The 15086-nt window shown below is 45.0% G+C and overlaps 1 protein-coding gene across 1 annotated transcript; it reads right to left on the bottom strand.

Moving 5' to 3' along the window:
• Window positions 1-179: 179 nt before the first annotated feature.
• On the bottom strand, window positions 180-13894 carry LOC306914260 (zinc finger protein RFP-like). The gene is made up of 10 exons (XM_079491250.1): window positions 13866-13894; window positions 11434-11664; window positions 9263-9659; window positions 8770-8865; window positions 7612-7845; window positions 6739-6886; window positions 6417-6443; window positions 6206-6270; window positions 1115-1237; window positions 180-740 (listed from the first exon to the last, which is right to left on the bottom strand). Exons 2-10 carry the CDS (start codon window positions 11658-11660, stop codon window positions 222-224), a joined length of 1836 nt encoding a protein of 611 aa, XP_079347376.1. The 5' UTR covers window positions 11661-11664; window positions 13866-13894; the 3' UTR covers window positions 180-221.
• Window positions 13895-15086: the final 1192 nt, after the last annotated feature.

Below are 15086 nucleotides of genomic sequence, written 5' to 3'. Positions count from 1 at the left end.
GAGGTCCAAATGCTCTGGGTTTGTTCAACCCTACTCTAAACACACCAGATGATTCCACCATTGTGCCCATATATGGTTCCTGGCTGGCCCATAGTCTACCCATGGTTACATTGTGCCCATGGTTCCTGGCTGGCCCATAGTCTACCCATGGTTACCCATGGTTACATTGTGCCCATGGTTCCTGGCTGGCCCATAGTCTACCACTTTAGTTGGAGATTCCTTCAAAACAGGGTGTCACGTGACAAAGAGAAAGAGCGAACGGACGATTGGCGAGTCCGGGGTGGCACCGGCGGTGGCAGCCGCTGTAGAGGTGTGGTGGGGGGCGGGACCTCAGTCTCAACTTCCTGTCCAAAATGTCCTGCCACCCCGCCGGTTCCTCCCGTTATTTCGACGGGACAGATGATCAACGGAGCGACGTTCTTTCCGTTGTCGTGGAGGCAAGGGTTAAAGTACGGGTAGAGGGCCTCGGTGAACGCGCACCCCCGATAGGTGTAAATGTGCGACTTGGCCTCCGCGTCGTAAAACGCCACCGTCCCTCCCTCGTAGTCCAGGAACACGCCCACCTTCCGGGGTGCGTCTCTCAGGGGGAGGGTCACGGAGGGGCCGGCGCAGGCGCTCAGGCTGCCGGCCTTCCGGCGGCAGACGGCCCAGAAGCCGCTGTCTGGGTTCACCTTGATGCTTCCCTTCCTGTTGACCGACTCCCTGGCCATGCCCACGTCCCAGTCCGTCTTGTCTCCAACCTGGAATTAAAATATACACAATGTAAATGGCGCATTTATATAGCGCCTTTATCCAAGGCACTTTACATAGATTGTGCATTACATTCAACCCTTCACACACACATTCATACACCGATGGCGGAGGAAGGACACTTCGACACTAACTCTGGGGGATAATTAAGGATTTAAGTGTCTACGGTGACATACAAGTTACCTAAATAGGGGGCCAGATGTAAGAAGGGGGATCTTCAAGGAAAAAAGGTTGTAAGCCATACTGCACTATAGTGGAAAATATGGATCTGAATCAGATAGTTTGGTGTACGCCAAGCTCACAGTTTGTCTTATTATTCCCAACCTGGACCATGGTCATGGTGACTTATAATATTAGGTCTTACCTGTACCACAAAGTAGCGACGTCCACTGCTGTAGCCTTCTTTCCCCAGAACACAGACACACGAGTCAAACCTCCGGGGATCATCAGGAGCTGTGATGCGGTTCTGCTTGTACCCCAGATTCACCTGTCAATCATTATGATCATCATCATTATCATCATCATCATCTGTTTAATTAATGACTAATGATTTCGAAAACACAGGACATGATGTTAAGTCCATAAGTGCCTAGGGACTCTGCAAGGCAGGGGCGTCCTACTCCCTGAGCCAGGCTTGCACTTGACCGCATACCTAAGGATCGAAGACTTGAGCACTGTGATGTCGAGACAGCTGGACAGACACTTCACAGGGGTTGTCAAGTGGGGTCCTACTTTCACCAACGTTTCGCTGATTTAACCCCACGACGTCTCCAGTAGGCTCAGCAGTGCATTCTGGCGTCCCAGAAGCACCCCCCTCTGCATCTGCCCAGCCTGCTTATTTGGGAGACCAGCTAGGGTCTTTCCTTTTCAGCCAGAGCCACTGGCTACTCCACTCTGCCAGTCTGGATAGCTCCTTGATGGCCCGACGTAGGACTTGTCCGCTGATGCCAAGGTCCTTCATCAGCCTCACAGTTGATGTTGCCACAAAACCCCGACATCCAACTTCTGCTGGACAGACCTTTGCTCTCCAGCCCCGCTGTTCTGCCTCTGCTGCAAGATCTGAATATCGCAGTTTCTTTCAAAGGCTTCCTGAACTGCATCCTCCCAAGGGACTGTAAGCTCCACAAAGTACACTCTGCGCTGTGAGTTGGACCACAGGACTAGGTCAGGCCTCAGGTTGGTGATGACGATCTCTGGTGGAACTGTGAGTCGTTGGCCCACGTCCACCAGCATCTGCCAGTCTCTGGCTGCCTCCAGTTCACCTAACCTGGGCCTTGGTGGGAACTTCCGCTGTCCTTGTTGCCCTTCTCGAACAAACGCGATTGGGTTGGCTGAGTTGGTTACTCTGGGCGGCAAGGCATTGATGGTGGTTCTCCTGCTTTCCAGAGTTGCTGCCAAGCCTTTGAGTACTTGGTTGTGCCTCCAGGTGTATCGTCCTTGGGAGAGGCTCACTTTGCACCCAACGAGGATGTGTCTTAGTGTAGCTCGTGTTGAACACAGGGGGCATGATGGATCTTCGCCCAGCCATTGGTTGAGATTTGTAGGGGTAGGGAGGACATCATAGGTGGATCGAATAAGGAAACTTATCCTGCTGGTCTCCATCTCCCACATGTCCTTCCAGCTGATGTTTCGCTTTTCCACACTCTCCCATCTCATCCACTGGCCCTGTTTTACTTGCGACACAGCCTTGGTACACCTGCTTGCTTCCTCCTGTCGGCGGACTTCGGCCACAACCATTTTACGCCGCTCCCGGGAGGCTGCTTTGCTCCAGCAGGGTCGCTTTTCACCCAACCCCAAGCCACTTCTTCCATGTTGAACTTGGCCCACGATGTCACTGTGGTGGAGAGCAGATTTTGCCTGCTCTACCGCATTCTTAACAGTCCACTTCCTTCCTGTTGCCAGGGTTGGGGCAGTAGCTCGGATTACGGTGTCCTTTGATTCTGTCAGGGTCATCTCTAATCTCACTTTCGTGCATTTGAACTCCTCAGTGAGGCTAGAGAGGGGCAGCTGGAGTAGCCCCTGGCCATACAGGGCCACACTACTTAGGCATCGAGGGGCCCCTAACCACTTTCTCAGATGAGAGCTAATCATCCTCTCCATCTTCTCAACTCTTGTGAGTGTGATGTCATACATGGTTAGTGGCCACATAAGGCGGGGTAGTAGGCCGAACTGCAGGCACCAGATTTTCAGCTTGCCAGGCAGCATGGATTTGTCAATGGTCTCCAGGCCTTTGATGAGTTCTTGCCTGAGTTCGTGTGCCTGATCAGAGTCTTTAAGCTTTGAGTCGTACCATCTTCCGAGACTTTTGATTGGCTTTTCAGTGACCGTTGGGATAGGTTCTTCATCGATGAAGAACCTTTGTTCCATCAGTTTGCCTTTAACTATGGAGATGCTCCTTGATTTGGATGGCTTGAATTTCATTCTGGCCCCGGTGATGTTCTGTTGGAGCTTTCCTAGGAGGCGCCTGGTACAAGGTACTGTGTTTGTCATGGTTGTCATGTCATCCATATAGGCCCTGATGGGTGGTAGCCGGATTCCAGAGGTTAGCCGCTCACCGCCCACCACCCACTTGGAGGCTCTTATGATGACTTCCATCGCCATGGTGAATGCCAATGGTGAAATGGTACATCCTGCCATTATGCCAATCTCCATGCGATGCCATGTGGTGGTAAAGTCTGGCGTGGTGAAACAGAGCTGAAGGTCTTGAAAATAGGACTTGACCAGGTGCTTGATGGTCTCGGGTATCCTAAAGAAGTCAAAGGATGCCCAGATGAAACTGTGGGGGACTGATCCGAACGCATTAGCGAGGTCAAGAAAAACAACATGGAGATCCCTCTTCTCCTTCTTAGCAGACTGAATTTGGTGCCAGATCATGCTGGTGTGTTCAAGGCATCCAGAGAACCCTGGGATGCCTGCTTTTTGGACTGATGTATCCACAAGGTTGTTTCTCTCCAGATAGCTGGACATCCTCTGAGCTATGACACTGAAGAAAATCTTACCCTCTACATTAAGCAGACTGATGGGTCGGAATTGGCTGATATCCGTGGATTCCTTCTCTTTTGGAATCAGGACTCCTACTGCCCTGCGCCATGCTTTAGGTATAATTCCCTTCTCCCAGGCTACTCTCATTAGTTTCCACAAGAAACGAAGAACATCTGGAGCATTCTTGTAGACTCGGTACGGAACTCCATTTGGCCCTGGGGCTGATGAAGCTCTCGCCCGCTTCACTGCGTGTTCCACCTCCCTCCACTTGGGAGGATTAATGTCCATTTGATGTTCAGGTTCCTCAATTGGTGGAATGTCAGATGGAATAGCTATCTGTTCGTGCCGCTTGTCATCCGCATACATCGTTTCCAGATAGGTTTCCAGCTCCTGCCTTGATGTTTTTAGGTTTCCTCCCTTCTCTTTGGTGAATAGTGTTTTCACGAACTTGAAGGGGTCCTTGAAGAAGCGTGATCTTGCACGTTCTCTCTTTTTCCGTGACTTTCGCAAGTTCTCTGCTCGTCTCAGACTTGTTAGCCGGCCTCTGAGGTTTCCCTGGAGGATGTTGATGCCCTCCTTCTCAACATCAGAAGCCTTCCTCCACAGCTTCTTGAGTTGCCTTCTCTCCCGGATGAGCCGATCGATCTCCTGTTGTCGCCTGGACTTGTTCTCTAATGCTGGTAGTTTTGCCTGCTTGCTCCTTACTTCATACCGTTCTGCTCCGTATGAGTAGATGATGTCTCCCATCTTGTCAAGCTTTCTTTCAACTGTGCCGCTCATGCTTTGTAGGACACTGGTCAGGTCCCTGTTTATTGTCTCCCATTGTTTCTTCTCCGAGGCTCCAGGCCATTTCACCTGGGGTTTGTTTCCACTGATCTTCCTCTCCATTGCTGGTTTTGGCTGGATGGGCTCCATACATTCCTCTGCCTCCGCCACTGTGCTTGAGTTTCCTTCTTCAGGGGGGCTGATGTTCTGCGAACTTTGGTGAGATTCCAGTCGCTGAACTTCATTCGACTGACTTGATCGACTTCTCAAGAAGTACGAATCAATGCGAGGTCCCTGTTTTCCCTCCTTCAAGCACTTCTTTCTTCCTTGATGTATTTTCAGGCCCTTTGAAGATGTCACATTCCTCCAGCCGCAGGGACAGACCTGAAGCGTTTTCTCGGATGATGATGATGCACATGTCTTCCTCGTAGTCTTTTCCGTTCCAGGGTCTAAAGCCGAGTTATCCGTCTGTGAGTCTTCTTCCGCCCCCACTCTCGCAGACTCTAGGGGTATTTCTTCTTGTATTCTATTCGTAGCAATTTGCGGGTGTCTCCAAATACTAACTAGCATTGGATCCTGCTGATATGGGTAGCTAGCCCATACCTGCCCCAGTGGGGTCTATTTCCTCCTGTCAGCTGTCTTTCCAGCAGCCACATGGTCTTTCCCTTGTTGTCAGCCATTCTATTCAAGGCAGTCACTGGATGAATCCAGAGTGAATGATTTCGAAAACACAGGACATGATGTTAAGTCCATAAGTGCCTAGGGACTCTGCAAGGCAGGGGCGTCCTACTCCCTGAGCCAGGCTTGCACTTGACCGCATACCTAAGGATCGAAGACTTGAGCACAGACCTTTGCTCTCCAGCCCCGCTGTTCTGCCTCTGCTGCAAGATCTGAATATCGCAGTTTCTTTCTTTCAAAGGCTTCCTGAACTGCATCCTCCCAAGGGACTGTAAGCTCCACAAAGTACACTCTGCGCTGTGAGTTGGACCACAGGACTAGGTCAGGCCTCAGGTTGGTGATGACGATCTCTGGTGGAACTGTGAGTCGTTGGCCCACGTCCACCAGCATCTGCCAGTCTCTGGCTGCCTCCAGTTCACCTAACCTGGGCCTTGGTGGGAACTTCCGCTGTCCTTGTTGCCCTTCTCGAACAAACGCGATTGGGTTGGCTGAGTTGGTTACTCTGGGCGGCAAGGCATTGATGGTGGTTCTCCTGCTTTCCAGAGTTGCTGCCAAGCCTTTGAGTACTTGGTTGTGCCTCCAGGTGTATCGTCCTTGGGAGAGGCTCACTTTGCACCCAACGAGGATGTGTCTTAGTGTAGCTCGTGTTGAACACAGGGGGCATGATGGATCTTCGCCCAGCCATTGGGCGAAGTGTTTCTACCAAAAGTAGAAACACTTAAGCCATTCATTGACCTATTTGGCAAGCAAATGTTTTCCCTCTATGCCTAATCTGTTGTGCGAAAATAGCCAATCTACAAGCTCATAACATATCATGTTGCAACACGTTGTGAGCTCTTAATATGGCTATTTTGGCCAAATGTTCATCTAGCCGCGACATGCCCAGAATAGGGACACTATAGGTTCCAGTGGTATAAAAACGGTGTTTTACAGCTATAACATAATCCTTTGAGAACATTGTGAGAACGCTGGAATAGATTTGGTCATTTATTGTGGAGAATTCTAACGCTAAGTTCAGAATGTACTGTACCTGCTTCCCGTCAGGAGACAGAACGAGCCAGGACGCAGCTGTAACTGGGTCCAGAGTCACATCAACTGGTATAAGACAGATAACAAAGAAAGAGGATTGAATGAATGAAAGGAGACCTTGCATTGAGGAGTGAAGTGTTCATGTCTACATTGTGTTGTCCGTGTTTGTGTGTCTGCATGCAGTGCACAGCACGTGTGCATGCATAGCATACCTGCATATTGTTGGATCCTCTTTAGTTCTATAAGAGGATGGAAAAACATTTGTGTTTCAGCTCATTTTCCAACATGGATTTTCACAAAAAAATCTAGGCTATATTGATAGTTACAAAAATGTAATCAATGTGTCAATCAGTTAGCCGGTCATACAACGAGAATAACCATTTGAAGTTATCAAAGCTTTGACTGTATTAACTGTTATATATAAATGTTAATTCTGTCATTTTCCTTTTTGTTCGTGCTTGAAGGACTTTGTACATTTCGAAAAGGCCTGTACAAATAAATAAATCTATTCTAATTAAAATATATACTACTGACCCTCTACAGACAATTTCTTCTCCATTTCTTTGCAGATGTCCACCATCTTAGAGATGGCTCTCCTGGCCGTCCCCACACAGAGGCATGTGTGGACGCTGATCTCAGACCAGTCCTTGTTGGAAGGAGGGGTGCTGAGAGACGGTAAACTCTACAGCGGGAAACACAAGGAGACACATTTACCCAATTATCATTCAACGATACTTTATGGACTTTATTAACACATTTTGAGCTTGTGTAGATCCGTAGATTTTCTATGGATGTTAGTTTACTTTTTGCCGATTGGTTGTCTTTTATAACATGCCTACGTCCTCAATTATTCTTGAGCCACATCTAGATCTGCAGTCGCCCGCTGGCCTAGCGGTCCAGGCACATGCCACATATAGGGCTGTATTTTGCGTGTCTTAAGTACCAGGTCTTATTACTTAACTTAAGACCTGGAGGCGTGATCAATGCCATTTGGCTATTCTGGGTCGGGACCCATCGGTGGGTCACAGACCAATTTTTATGGGTCATGACTTTTACTACATTTAGAAAAACATAATATATATATATTTCAAAAGATTATTATTGTTGTTGTTTTTTAAAGGAAAATTAATTTATGATTTGAAGAAATTGAAGAAATTCCATGAATGAAAATGTTTCAAAAGCTCACAACGTGAAGCAGTGCGCGTTGGGTGCTTGTAAATCTGCTATTTTCATTAGTTTGGATCCCGGGCAATCTCCTAATCTCTCTTTTGGGTCTCGACCTGAAAGGTTTGGGAACCACTGATCTAGAGCCACATCTCCGATTCTCCATCCTTAGTTAATCTAGAGCAACATCTACAGGTAGGTCCTCAGTTAATCCAGACAGAAACACATTATGTTTCCGTATACCTGCAGCAGGTGGAGGTGGTCCTCTGTGTGCTCCAGCTGCTCCAGCTCTCCGCTCCTCCTCTGGAGCTCAGTGATCTCCTCCTCCAGCTCTCGGAGGAGGCCCTCTGCCCTCCTCTCTGCCTCCCTCTGCTTCTCCTCCATCTCCTCGATGACCTCCGCCTGCCTCCGCTCTATGGAGCTCATCAGCTCACTGAACACCTCAACGCTGCCTGCTATCTCGGACTCCACACTATTCTGACCAAGTAAGACGAGACAAGTGAAATATTAACAGTTTTACTGCTAAACCCGAGTTCCCAGACATTATTGATAGTATCTTTTTTTTATATCATTTTTCTGATACCAGACAGTGGCCTTGTGGTTAGAGTGTCCGTCCTGAAACTGGGAGGTTCGATCCCTGGCCGGGTCATACCAATTAAACACTGTAAAAATGGGACCCAATGCCTCCTTGCTTGGCACTCAGCATCAATGGGTTGGATTGGGGGGTCAAATCAACTAATCAAATGATTCCCGAGCGCGGCACGGCTGCAGCTCCCAGCTCCTTGGCTGCGGCTCACCGCTCCAAGAGATGGATCAAATTCGGAGAACAAATTTCACTGCGGTAACGTGTGTGACAAATCCTATGACTTGAAAATGGTGGACCCTCTTGTAAACAAGTGTAATACTTTATGGTGTCGTCCACTCACAGTTGACAGTTTTTTGTATTAAGTTGTACTTGAAATGTACTATAATTCTGCAAACTGTTAATAAATACTTCAATCAATCAATCAATCAATCAATCAATCAATGCTGACATAGCACTGTATAGTTTATATGCATAGTTTCATTATATACATTTTCCACTGTTACGCTCTTAGCTTATGTATGATTCATGATAACTACTTCGTATGTATTTGATGTATTACCAATTACCATGCTTTTTTATTCTCGCTCTGGATTGCTAAATGTCTAAATTGTAAATTGTGAATGAAATACCTAACCATGGCTGTTCTGTCATGCTCTACAAGCTAGCCTCTGTCAAGATAAAAGCAATGAACAAGAAGACACCACATGAAATGTATTCTATAAAAACATATCGATAACATGAAGTTGTTGTTTTTTCTGGGCTTTTGGAATACAAACAATGTAGCTAACGTGAATGCACTGCTGCGTAAAACGTACTCTGCTCAGCTCCAGGGTGTGTTTGACCTCCTCCATCTTCTTCAGTCTGGACTGAACAAATCGCTTTATGTCTGCCTCGGTCTTCCTCAGCTGAGCCTGTAGGTTCCCAAGTGGAAAAAGGTGTCAAAAAGCACGTATACATCCTGTCCTGGTCTTGCAGCACCAGAATAATCTGCACACCACTAAGGTCTGAGGAAGAGCCTCCCGGCTCGAAACATTACCACCAATAAAGGGAAAAAAACATGGTGGGATTTTTTTTGTTATTTCATGTTAAGATATCATTCATGTAAAATGCTGTTTACAATTACAATTATACAATGTATGCATTTAGAAGACATTCGGAAAAGCAGAGTAAGCATGAACTCTGGTCAACAAACAAATAGTCACATTAGAACTTATAAGTCATATGAATGCAATACACTACATGGCAGACAAAAGACTGACCATTGATAAATCAATCAATCAATCAATCAATCAATCAATCAATCCTTACCTTCATCTTCACGCTCTCCCTGTGCATGGGCACGGTGTCGTGGCCCTGGTGGTCCGTCTCTGTGCATGTGACACACAGCGGGGACAGGTCGTTCCTGCAGAACATCTCCAGCGGTCTCTTGTGCCTCCTGCACAGACCCTGGCTGGGAAAGGTGGCGGGGTCGGTCAGCCTGTGCTGCTGCAGGGCGGCCTCCCTCTGGTGGGGCGTCAGGTGGCTCTGGCAGTAAGACGCCTGGCACACCAAGCACGACCTGACCGCCTTCAGCTTGGTGTCTCCACAGCAGACATCGCAGGACACTTCTTCGGGAGGCCCGGTGTGGGACCTTACGGAACACCTATGGGGTAATGGCGGGACGTCACCGCCGTCTTCGGGCTGCCGTAGCTTGACCTCCAGTGACCTTTTGGATTCAAATTCGGTTCAATTCAGTTTAAATTAATTTAGAATTAAAGCGATGTCAATCAGGTTAGATTTACAATTTAGGCATTTTGCAGACGCTCTTAATCGAGAGCGATTTACAGTAAGCAAGAACAACACATACTACATCAAATACCTAGAAATAGAATAGAACCTAACATCCGTCTAACAGTAGAATATCTGTACAATAAAACGTATACACTAGAGTGCTACTACAAATATGCTATCTAAATTAAATAAGTTTAGCCTTTGCATACGCCTGTAAATTTGTCGAGGATAGGGCATAAGTGCTACGGCATGAAGTGCTGCAGGCTAAGATGGAGTCTGAAGAGGTGAGTTCTCAGACTACTGCGGAAGATTGGGTGTGAGTCTGCAGTTCTGATTGCAATGGGAAGTTCATTCCATAGTTTCTTTGGGGTAGGGTTCAACCCGTTCCCGAACATGATTGCCTGGTCCCGTTGGCCTTGATTCTTCCGCACTCGAGTACACTTCATTCAACTGTATTCAATGCTTTCACATTGCAGCAATCCGTATAGGCCTATCTGAGTTCACTTCAATCGTTCCAGAGACTACCTCCATGCGGTCCCGGGAATGGTTGGGTGATCCGCTCTGGGAAACGGTACGCAGCATTCAACCTACCACATCTGGTAGGTTCATCAACCACATCAAGTGGTCCAGAGTGCGCATCTGGGACCATAGTGTGAATCTGCCCTTAATGCACTTAACCCTAGAACACTAAACATGGGTGATTTTCACCCGGACGATTATATTTTTTGCAATTTTCATGATGTTGCTGATGTCTGAGGTGGGTGGGTCTTTCAGTACCTTCATGAGGCTCAGTGACATCATAGAAGTTAGGTTTTGTTCCCTGCCCACATACCTGGTTTTTCCTACAGGCAGGTGTTCGGGTGAATTTCACCCGTGTTTAGTGATAGTGTGATAGAGAAAAGTCCAATACCCACAATGGACTTTTTAATTTTTGTATTTTATTATTCACTACTAGACCATTCTCACATGTCTTAGGAATGGGTGGACCAAAGGAGAAGTTCCCAACTTCATTTCTCTTTTTTTAGGAATATTTTAAAAATAACATGCACGTTTTTCACCGATTTTTCCCCCCATGATAGTGCCCCCCCATGAAATCTATTTTTTGTTTTTTTTGTGTTGTGAAAAGTCATGATGAAATATTAAAGAAGAGTACCTCAAGTTGCCATGTATTGCTGTACTGCAATATATTTTGATGAGAAATATTTTTTTATGGAATATTTTATATTGGGTAAAATATACCATGTGTTTAGTGATGGTGTAACAAAAAATATGTTTAGTGTTCTAGGTTGCACTAGGCAGTGTTTCAAAGAACAACAAAAAGTTAGGACAAGCCAGGCAGGGAAATATTACACTAATGACAGGTATAACCACAACACTAGAGGGAGCATAAATAAGGTGCCACCCGCATTTAGAAGAAATATGGTTAAATTCACTTTCCGCACTGTCACTCAGGTGTGGAATTCCCTGGCCGCTTCCGTCAAAACAAGCAAATACTGGCTTCCTTTAAAACAGGTCTGAAAGTTCACCTGTCATTGTCAGCGGATCAAAAGAAGAGAAGGTGATTGCCCCACCTCCTTATGCCCCACCCCTCCTCCCAAGGTCTTCTTTTCGGTGTTATCCTTTTGGACCAATGTGCTTTGACTATACCCTGTACTGTTTGCATTTTCTATTGTCTAATAAAATAATCAATCAATCCAAAAATACTAGACCTTTTGAAGTTGTCTGTGATGTCGGCGAAGCCCGTGTTGACCTTGAGCGTGGGCCTGCGGCTGAAGGTCTCCTTGCACAGTGGGCATTCAGCCGTATCCCTGGTGTCCCAGTAGCCCTGGATGCACGCCAGGCAGAAGTTGTGACCACACGGGATGGACACGGGTTTGGTGAAGATGTCTAGACAGATGCAGCAGAGGAACTGCTCCTCACACATTGCCGAGGCCATGTTTCTGACATTTTAAAAGAAAATAATGTATATTTTTTAAATAACATATTAAAGGGTAGGGCAAGTGATTTTCTTTGTTTAAAATGTGTGTTAAATAGCACTATATTCTGATAGTATTCATTGATAGTGTTCAGTAACCGAAGTCTCCGTGTCTCAGACAGGATACAGACAGATTAAACAAGTGAAATTGCATATAGGAACCTAGTAGGTTCCTACTCTGCATCCTAATAAATAATCGGCACTTTGGCTATCAGTGTGTGCGGCCACTCTTTTGTCTTTTTTAGACTTATCCCTTTAACTGATAAATGGGCACTCACGCCTGATTTTCTGAAAGTTTGTCACCTACATGAAAATTTATTTTCTGTTTTGTTACTGAATAATCTATCAGAATATAGTGCTTTTACAAAAAACTAAGAAATATATATACAATTGTTTGATAGAATTATAACTGTATGTATGAACATTGTAGCCTATACATAACTGTACAATCCCGTTTCATTATTTATGATTCAAATTAGGCCTACAAGCAATTAGACTAAATGGTACATTTATATAGGAATTAGACTAGAATAAATGAATGCATAATACTATAGTGTGTGTGCTGCCTGTGTGAGTGCGTGCGTGCAACGTGAGTGATAAACACTGCAGTGAAATGAAGGAATGCTGCTACACTGGAGCTGGAGTTGTGATAAGAGCTCAGAATGTTTCCGTATAAATAAAGTGAGACTAGACACCCTAACTTACGTACCACCAATTCACATTTCATTACTCCTCCTAACCCTGGAAATAAAGTCCTCACTTTAACCCTATAGCCAAAACTATACAGCGACAATAAAACCTACCAACAACAGCAACAACATGTAGAGGAGTAGCTTAGGAGTACCTGGTGGGCAGTGTTGGGCAATATTACTCAAGAGAGTACTTGTTACTTATTACATATTACTCCTTAAAAAGGTAATATTATATTACTTTTGCCCCCGTTCCCCCCCTACCCCACAAAAAAGGGATGTACAACAACACAATCTGTTTTGTAAATCCCTGGAACGTGTGACGCGTTTAAAACCTAAACACCAGTGTGTAATAATTAAATGCCAAATGTTTATTTATGGATATAAAATAGGCTACACTAGAACACGAGTCACCTCAAACACCTCACGAGAACACCTAGGGCAGTATTATGCGTGGCCAAATGGCATTGATCACGTCTCCAGGTATTAAGTTAAGTAATAAGACCTAGTACTTAAGACACGCATAATACTGCCCCTAGTGTTCTAATTCTAAACATGCATATGACTGACTTTTGATTGTATAACCTAAACACATAAATGTGGTTACCAGCGATTAAACATTCTGTTTATAATCTAAACACTGTGACACGTTTAAAAAGTCAACTTCTTTTAGAACTGAATCAAATTGTTTTGAATAATAATAAGAGTCACCAATCAGCCAAAAAGGCTATAAAATCATCTCTCTTGACCTTTTAAATAAAATGTTTTAATTTGCTCGTTACTGTAAAGTAGGCTACCGGTAATAATATTACAGTAATATTACTAGTAACTCATTAGTGCCCAACTGGTGGGTGGTTGGAGAAATACAGCTGGATTTTTGGAGCTTACACCTTGTTGGAAAATACGTCATTCATACTTATGATGCACTTTCCTGGAAGAAAGACCTTTGTCGCACTTCCCTGAAACACGTGCCTCATATTATCTTCTCTTTCATCTTTGGTAAATACTTGGGACGCACGGCGGCACACAGATTGGTTTGGTGCTGCATAGAGCTCAGCAGATACTGTAATTGGTGGCTGGCTTTAGATTGAAAATGTTGAGCTTGAGCAGAGCTCCCATCATATGAAGACGTTTGGAGAGCCACATCATTCTGGATAGCAGACAGCATACAAAGCCCTTATTTCATGGTAAAAGTTGAAATATCATGTTTCATAATATAAATATACTGTATAACCACCACCATACAACCAACTTTTATCCACGTCTGGGGGTTGACTTCACTTCCATTGATTCATATGGACAAAGAGGTTTACACAACTATCTGCAACTGTAAATATTAAGAATCACCTCATTTTAAACTCAACAACTCCTTGTATTTCAACGAGTTTTACTTTGTTCTAGGATGATTCCACAACAACATTCATGAAGCCATTCTTCTTTGTTACTATATTTGCCCCAGTTATCCATAGTCACTCACCTGAGGGGGAGGACAGGTCAGTTACTGTAGCAGCAAAATGTTCTGATGATGGAAGCGACTTGGAGGTCTGTGTAGAAGTTGATCAGAACCCCATGCAGTGAGCAGAATGGTTGATATTAGGTTTAATGCTAATCGGATACAATGACGCTTGTATGTTCAGTGCATAGCTCCTCCCGTCTTTGGGTGTGCTGCTTTGGAAAAAAACATTCAACAGGTATTTCTGGTCCTCCTACCCTCCTCTTACTGAACTAAAACACACAGTAGTGACTGCGCGTTATTAAGAGCAGATCATTAATTTTCCTTGTGCAGTATTCAATGTTTCAGCACTTAATGTACTTAGACAGGCATTTTAATGTCTAATCCCTATAGTGCTATGATACAGCTCTATTTTCCAGTTTTGCACTTTCGAACCTTAGCAATCCCATACTATCTTTTGTGTATGTTAACAATCTCCCAAATTAATGATAAGCTGCATCCACATCTCTCTAACAACATATTTTTAAAGGTCACTTTATTCTTTGATTTATCATTAAGTAGGCCTACATGTTTTTTGCGATCATCGATTATACTATGAAAGAGTAATAAACAAATGTCACCGGGTAAATTTCCCCTCGCCCCAGCCCACGGGAATTGACTGCAAACACACCAATGCCTTTTATGCGTTCAACAACTTTGTCATGGTGTAGTGCTGCAAATATAGCTGATCTACAAACTGACAATGTGACGCATCACAACGTGTTGTAAGATCTTGTAGAGCAGGTATTCTCACTATTTTCTGCTCATAATTTGTTCCATTGAGTAATCTTTTTTAAATCACTTTTTCTCAAGGGTCCCACCACCACCAGGGGTCTAAATGGATCCTTATGGGTCTGTATCTCACAGAAATTCATCAACTATGATGACTAAAACTAAATATATTGACAATGTCGTCAAGAAATAAGAACTAGATTCAAATGTTAGGGAAGGACGAGTGGAGAAGAGAACTAAAAGACAAGTAATTTTATGTTTGGTTGCGCTCGGGTGATTGATTACACTCGGAAATTGAAAGGATCTGAAGCTTCAGTGTAGAATTCATGATTTTGTCTCAATGCCGCATATAGAGGGTATGCGCGTCTTCAACCAGCCAAAATTCTCACATGTCTCCCCCCTGCTCCGCTCCCTGCACTGGCTCCCGGTCACTGCCCGCACAGAATACAAAACTCTGATGCTGGCATTTAAAGC

This window comes from Electrona antarctica, assembly GCF_951216825.1.
Source record: "Electrona antarctica genome assembly, chromosome: 21".
Lineage (NCBI taxonomy): Eukaryota > Metazoa > Chordata > Actinopteri > Myctophiformes > Myctophidae > Electrona > Electrona antarctica.
This window is presented reverse-complemented; position numbering and strand designations above follow the sequence as displayed.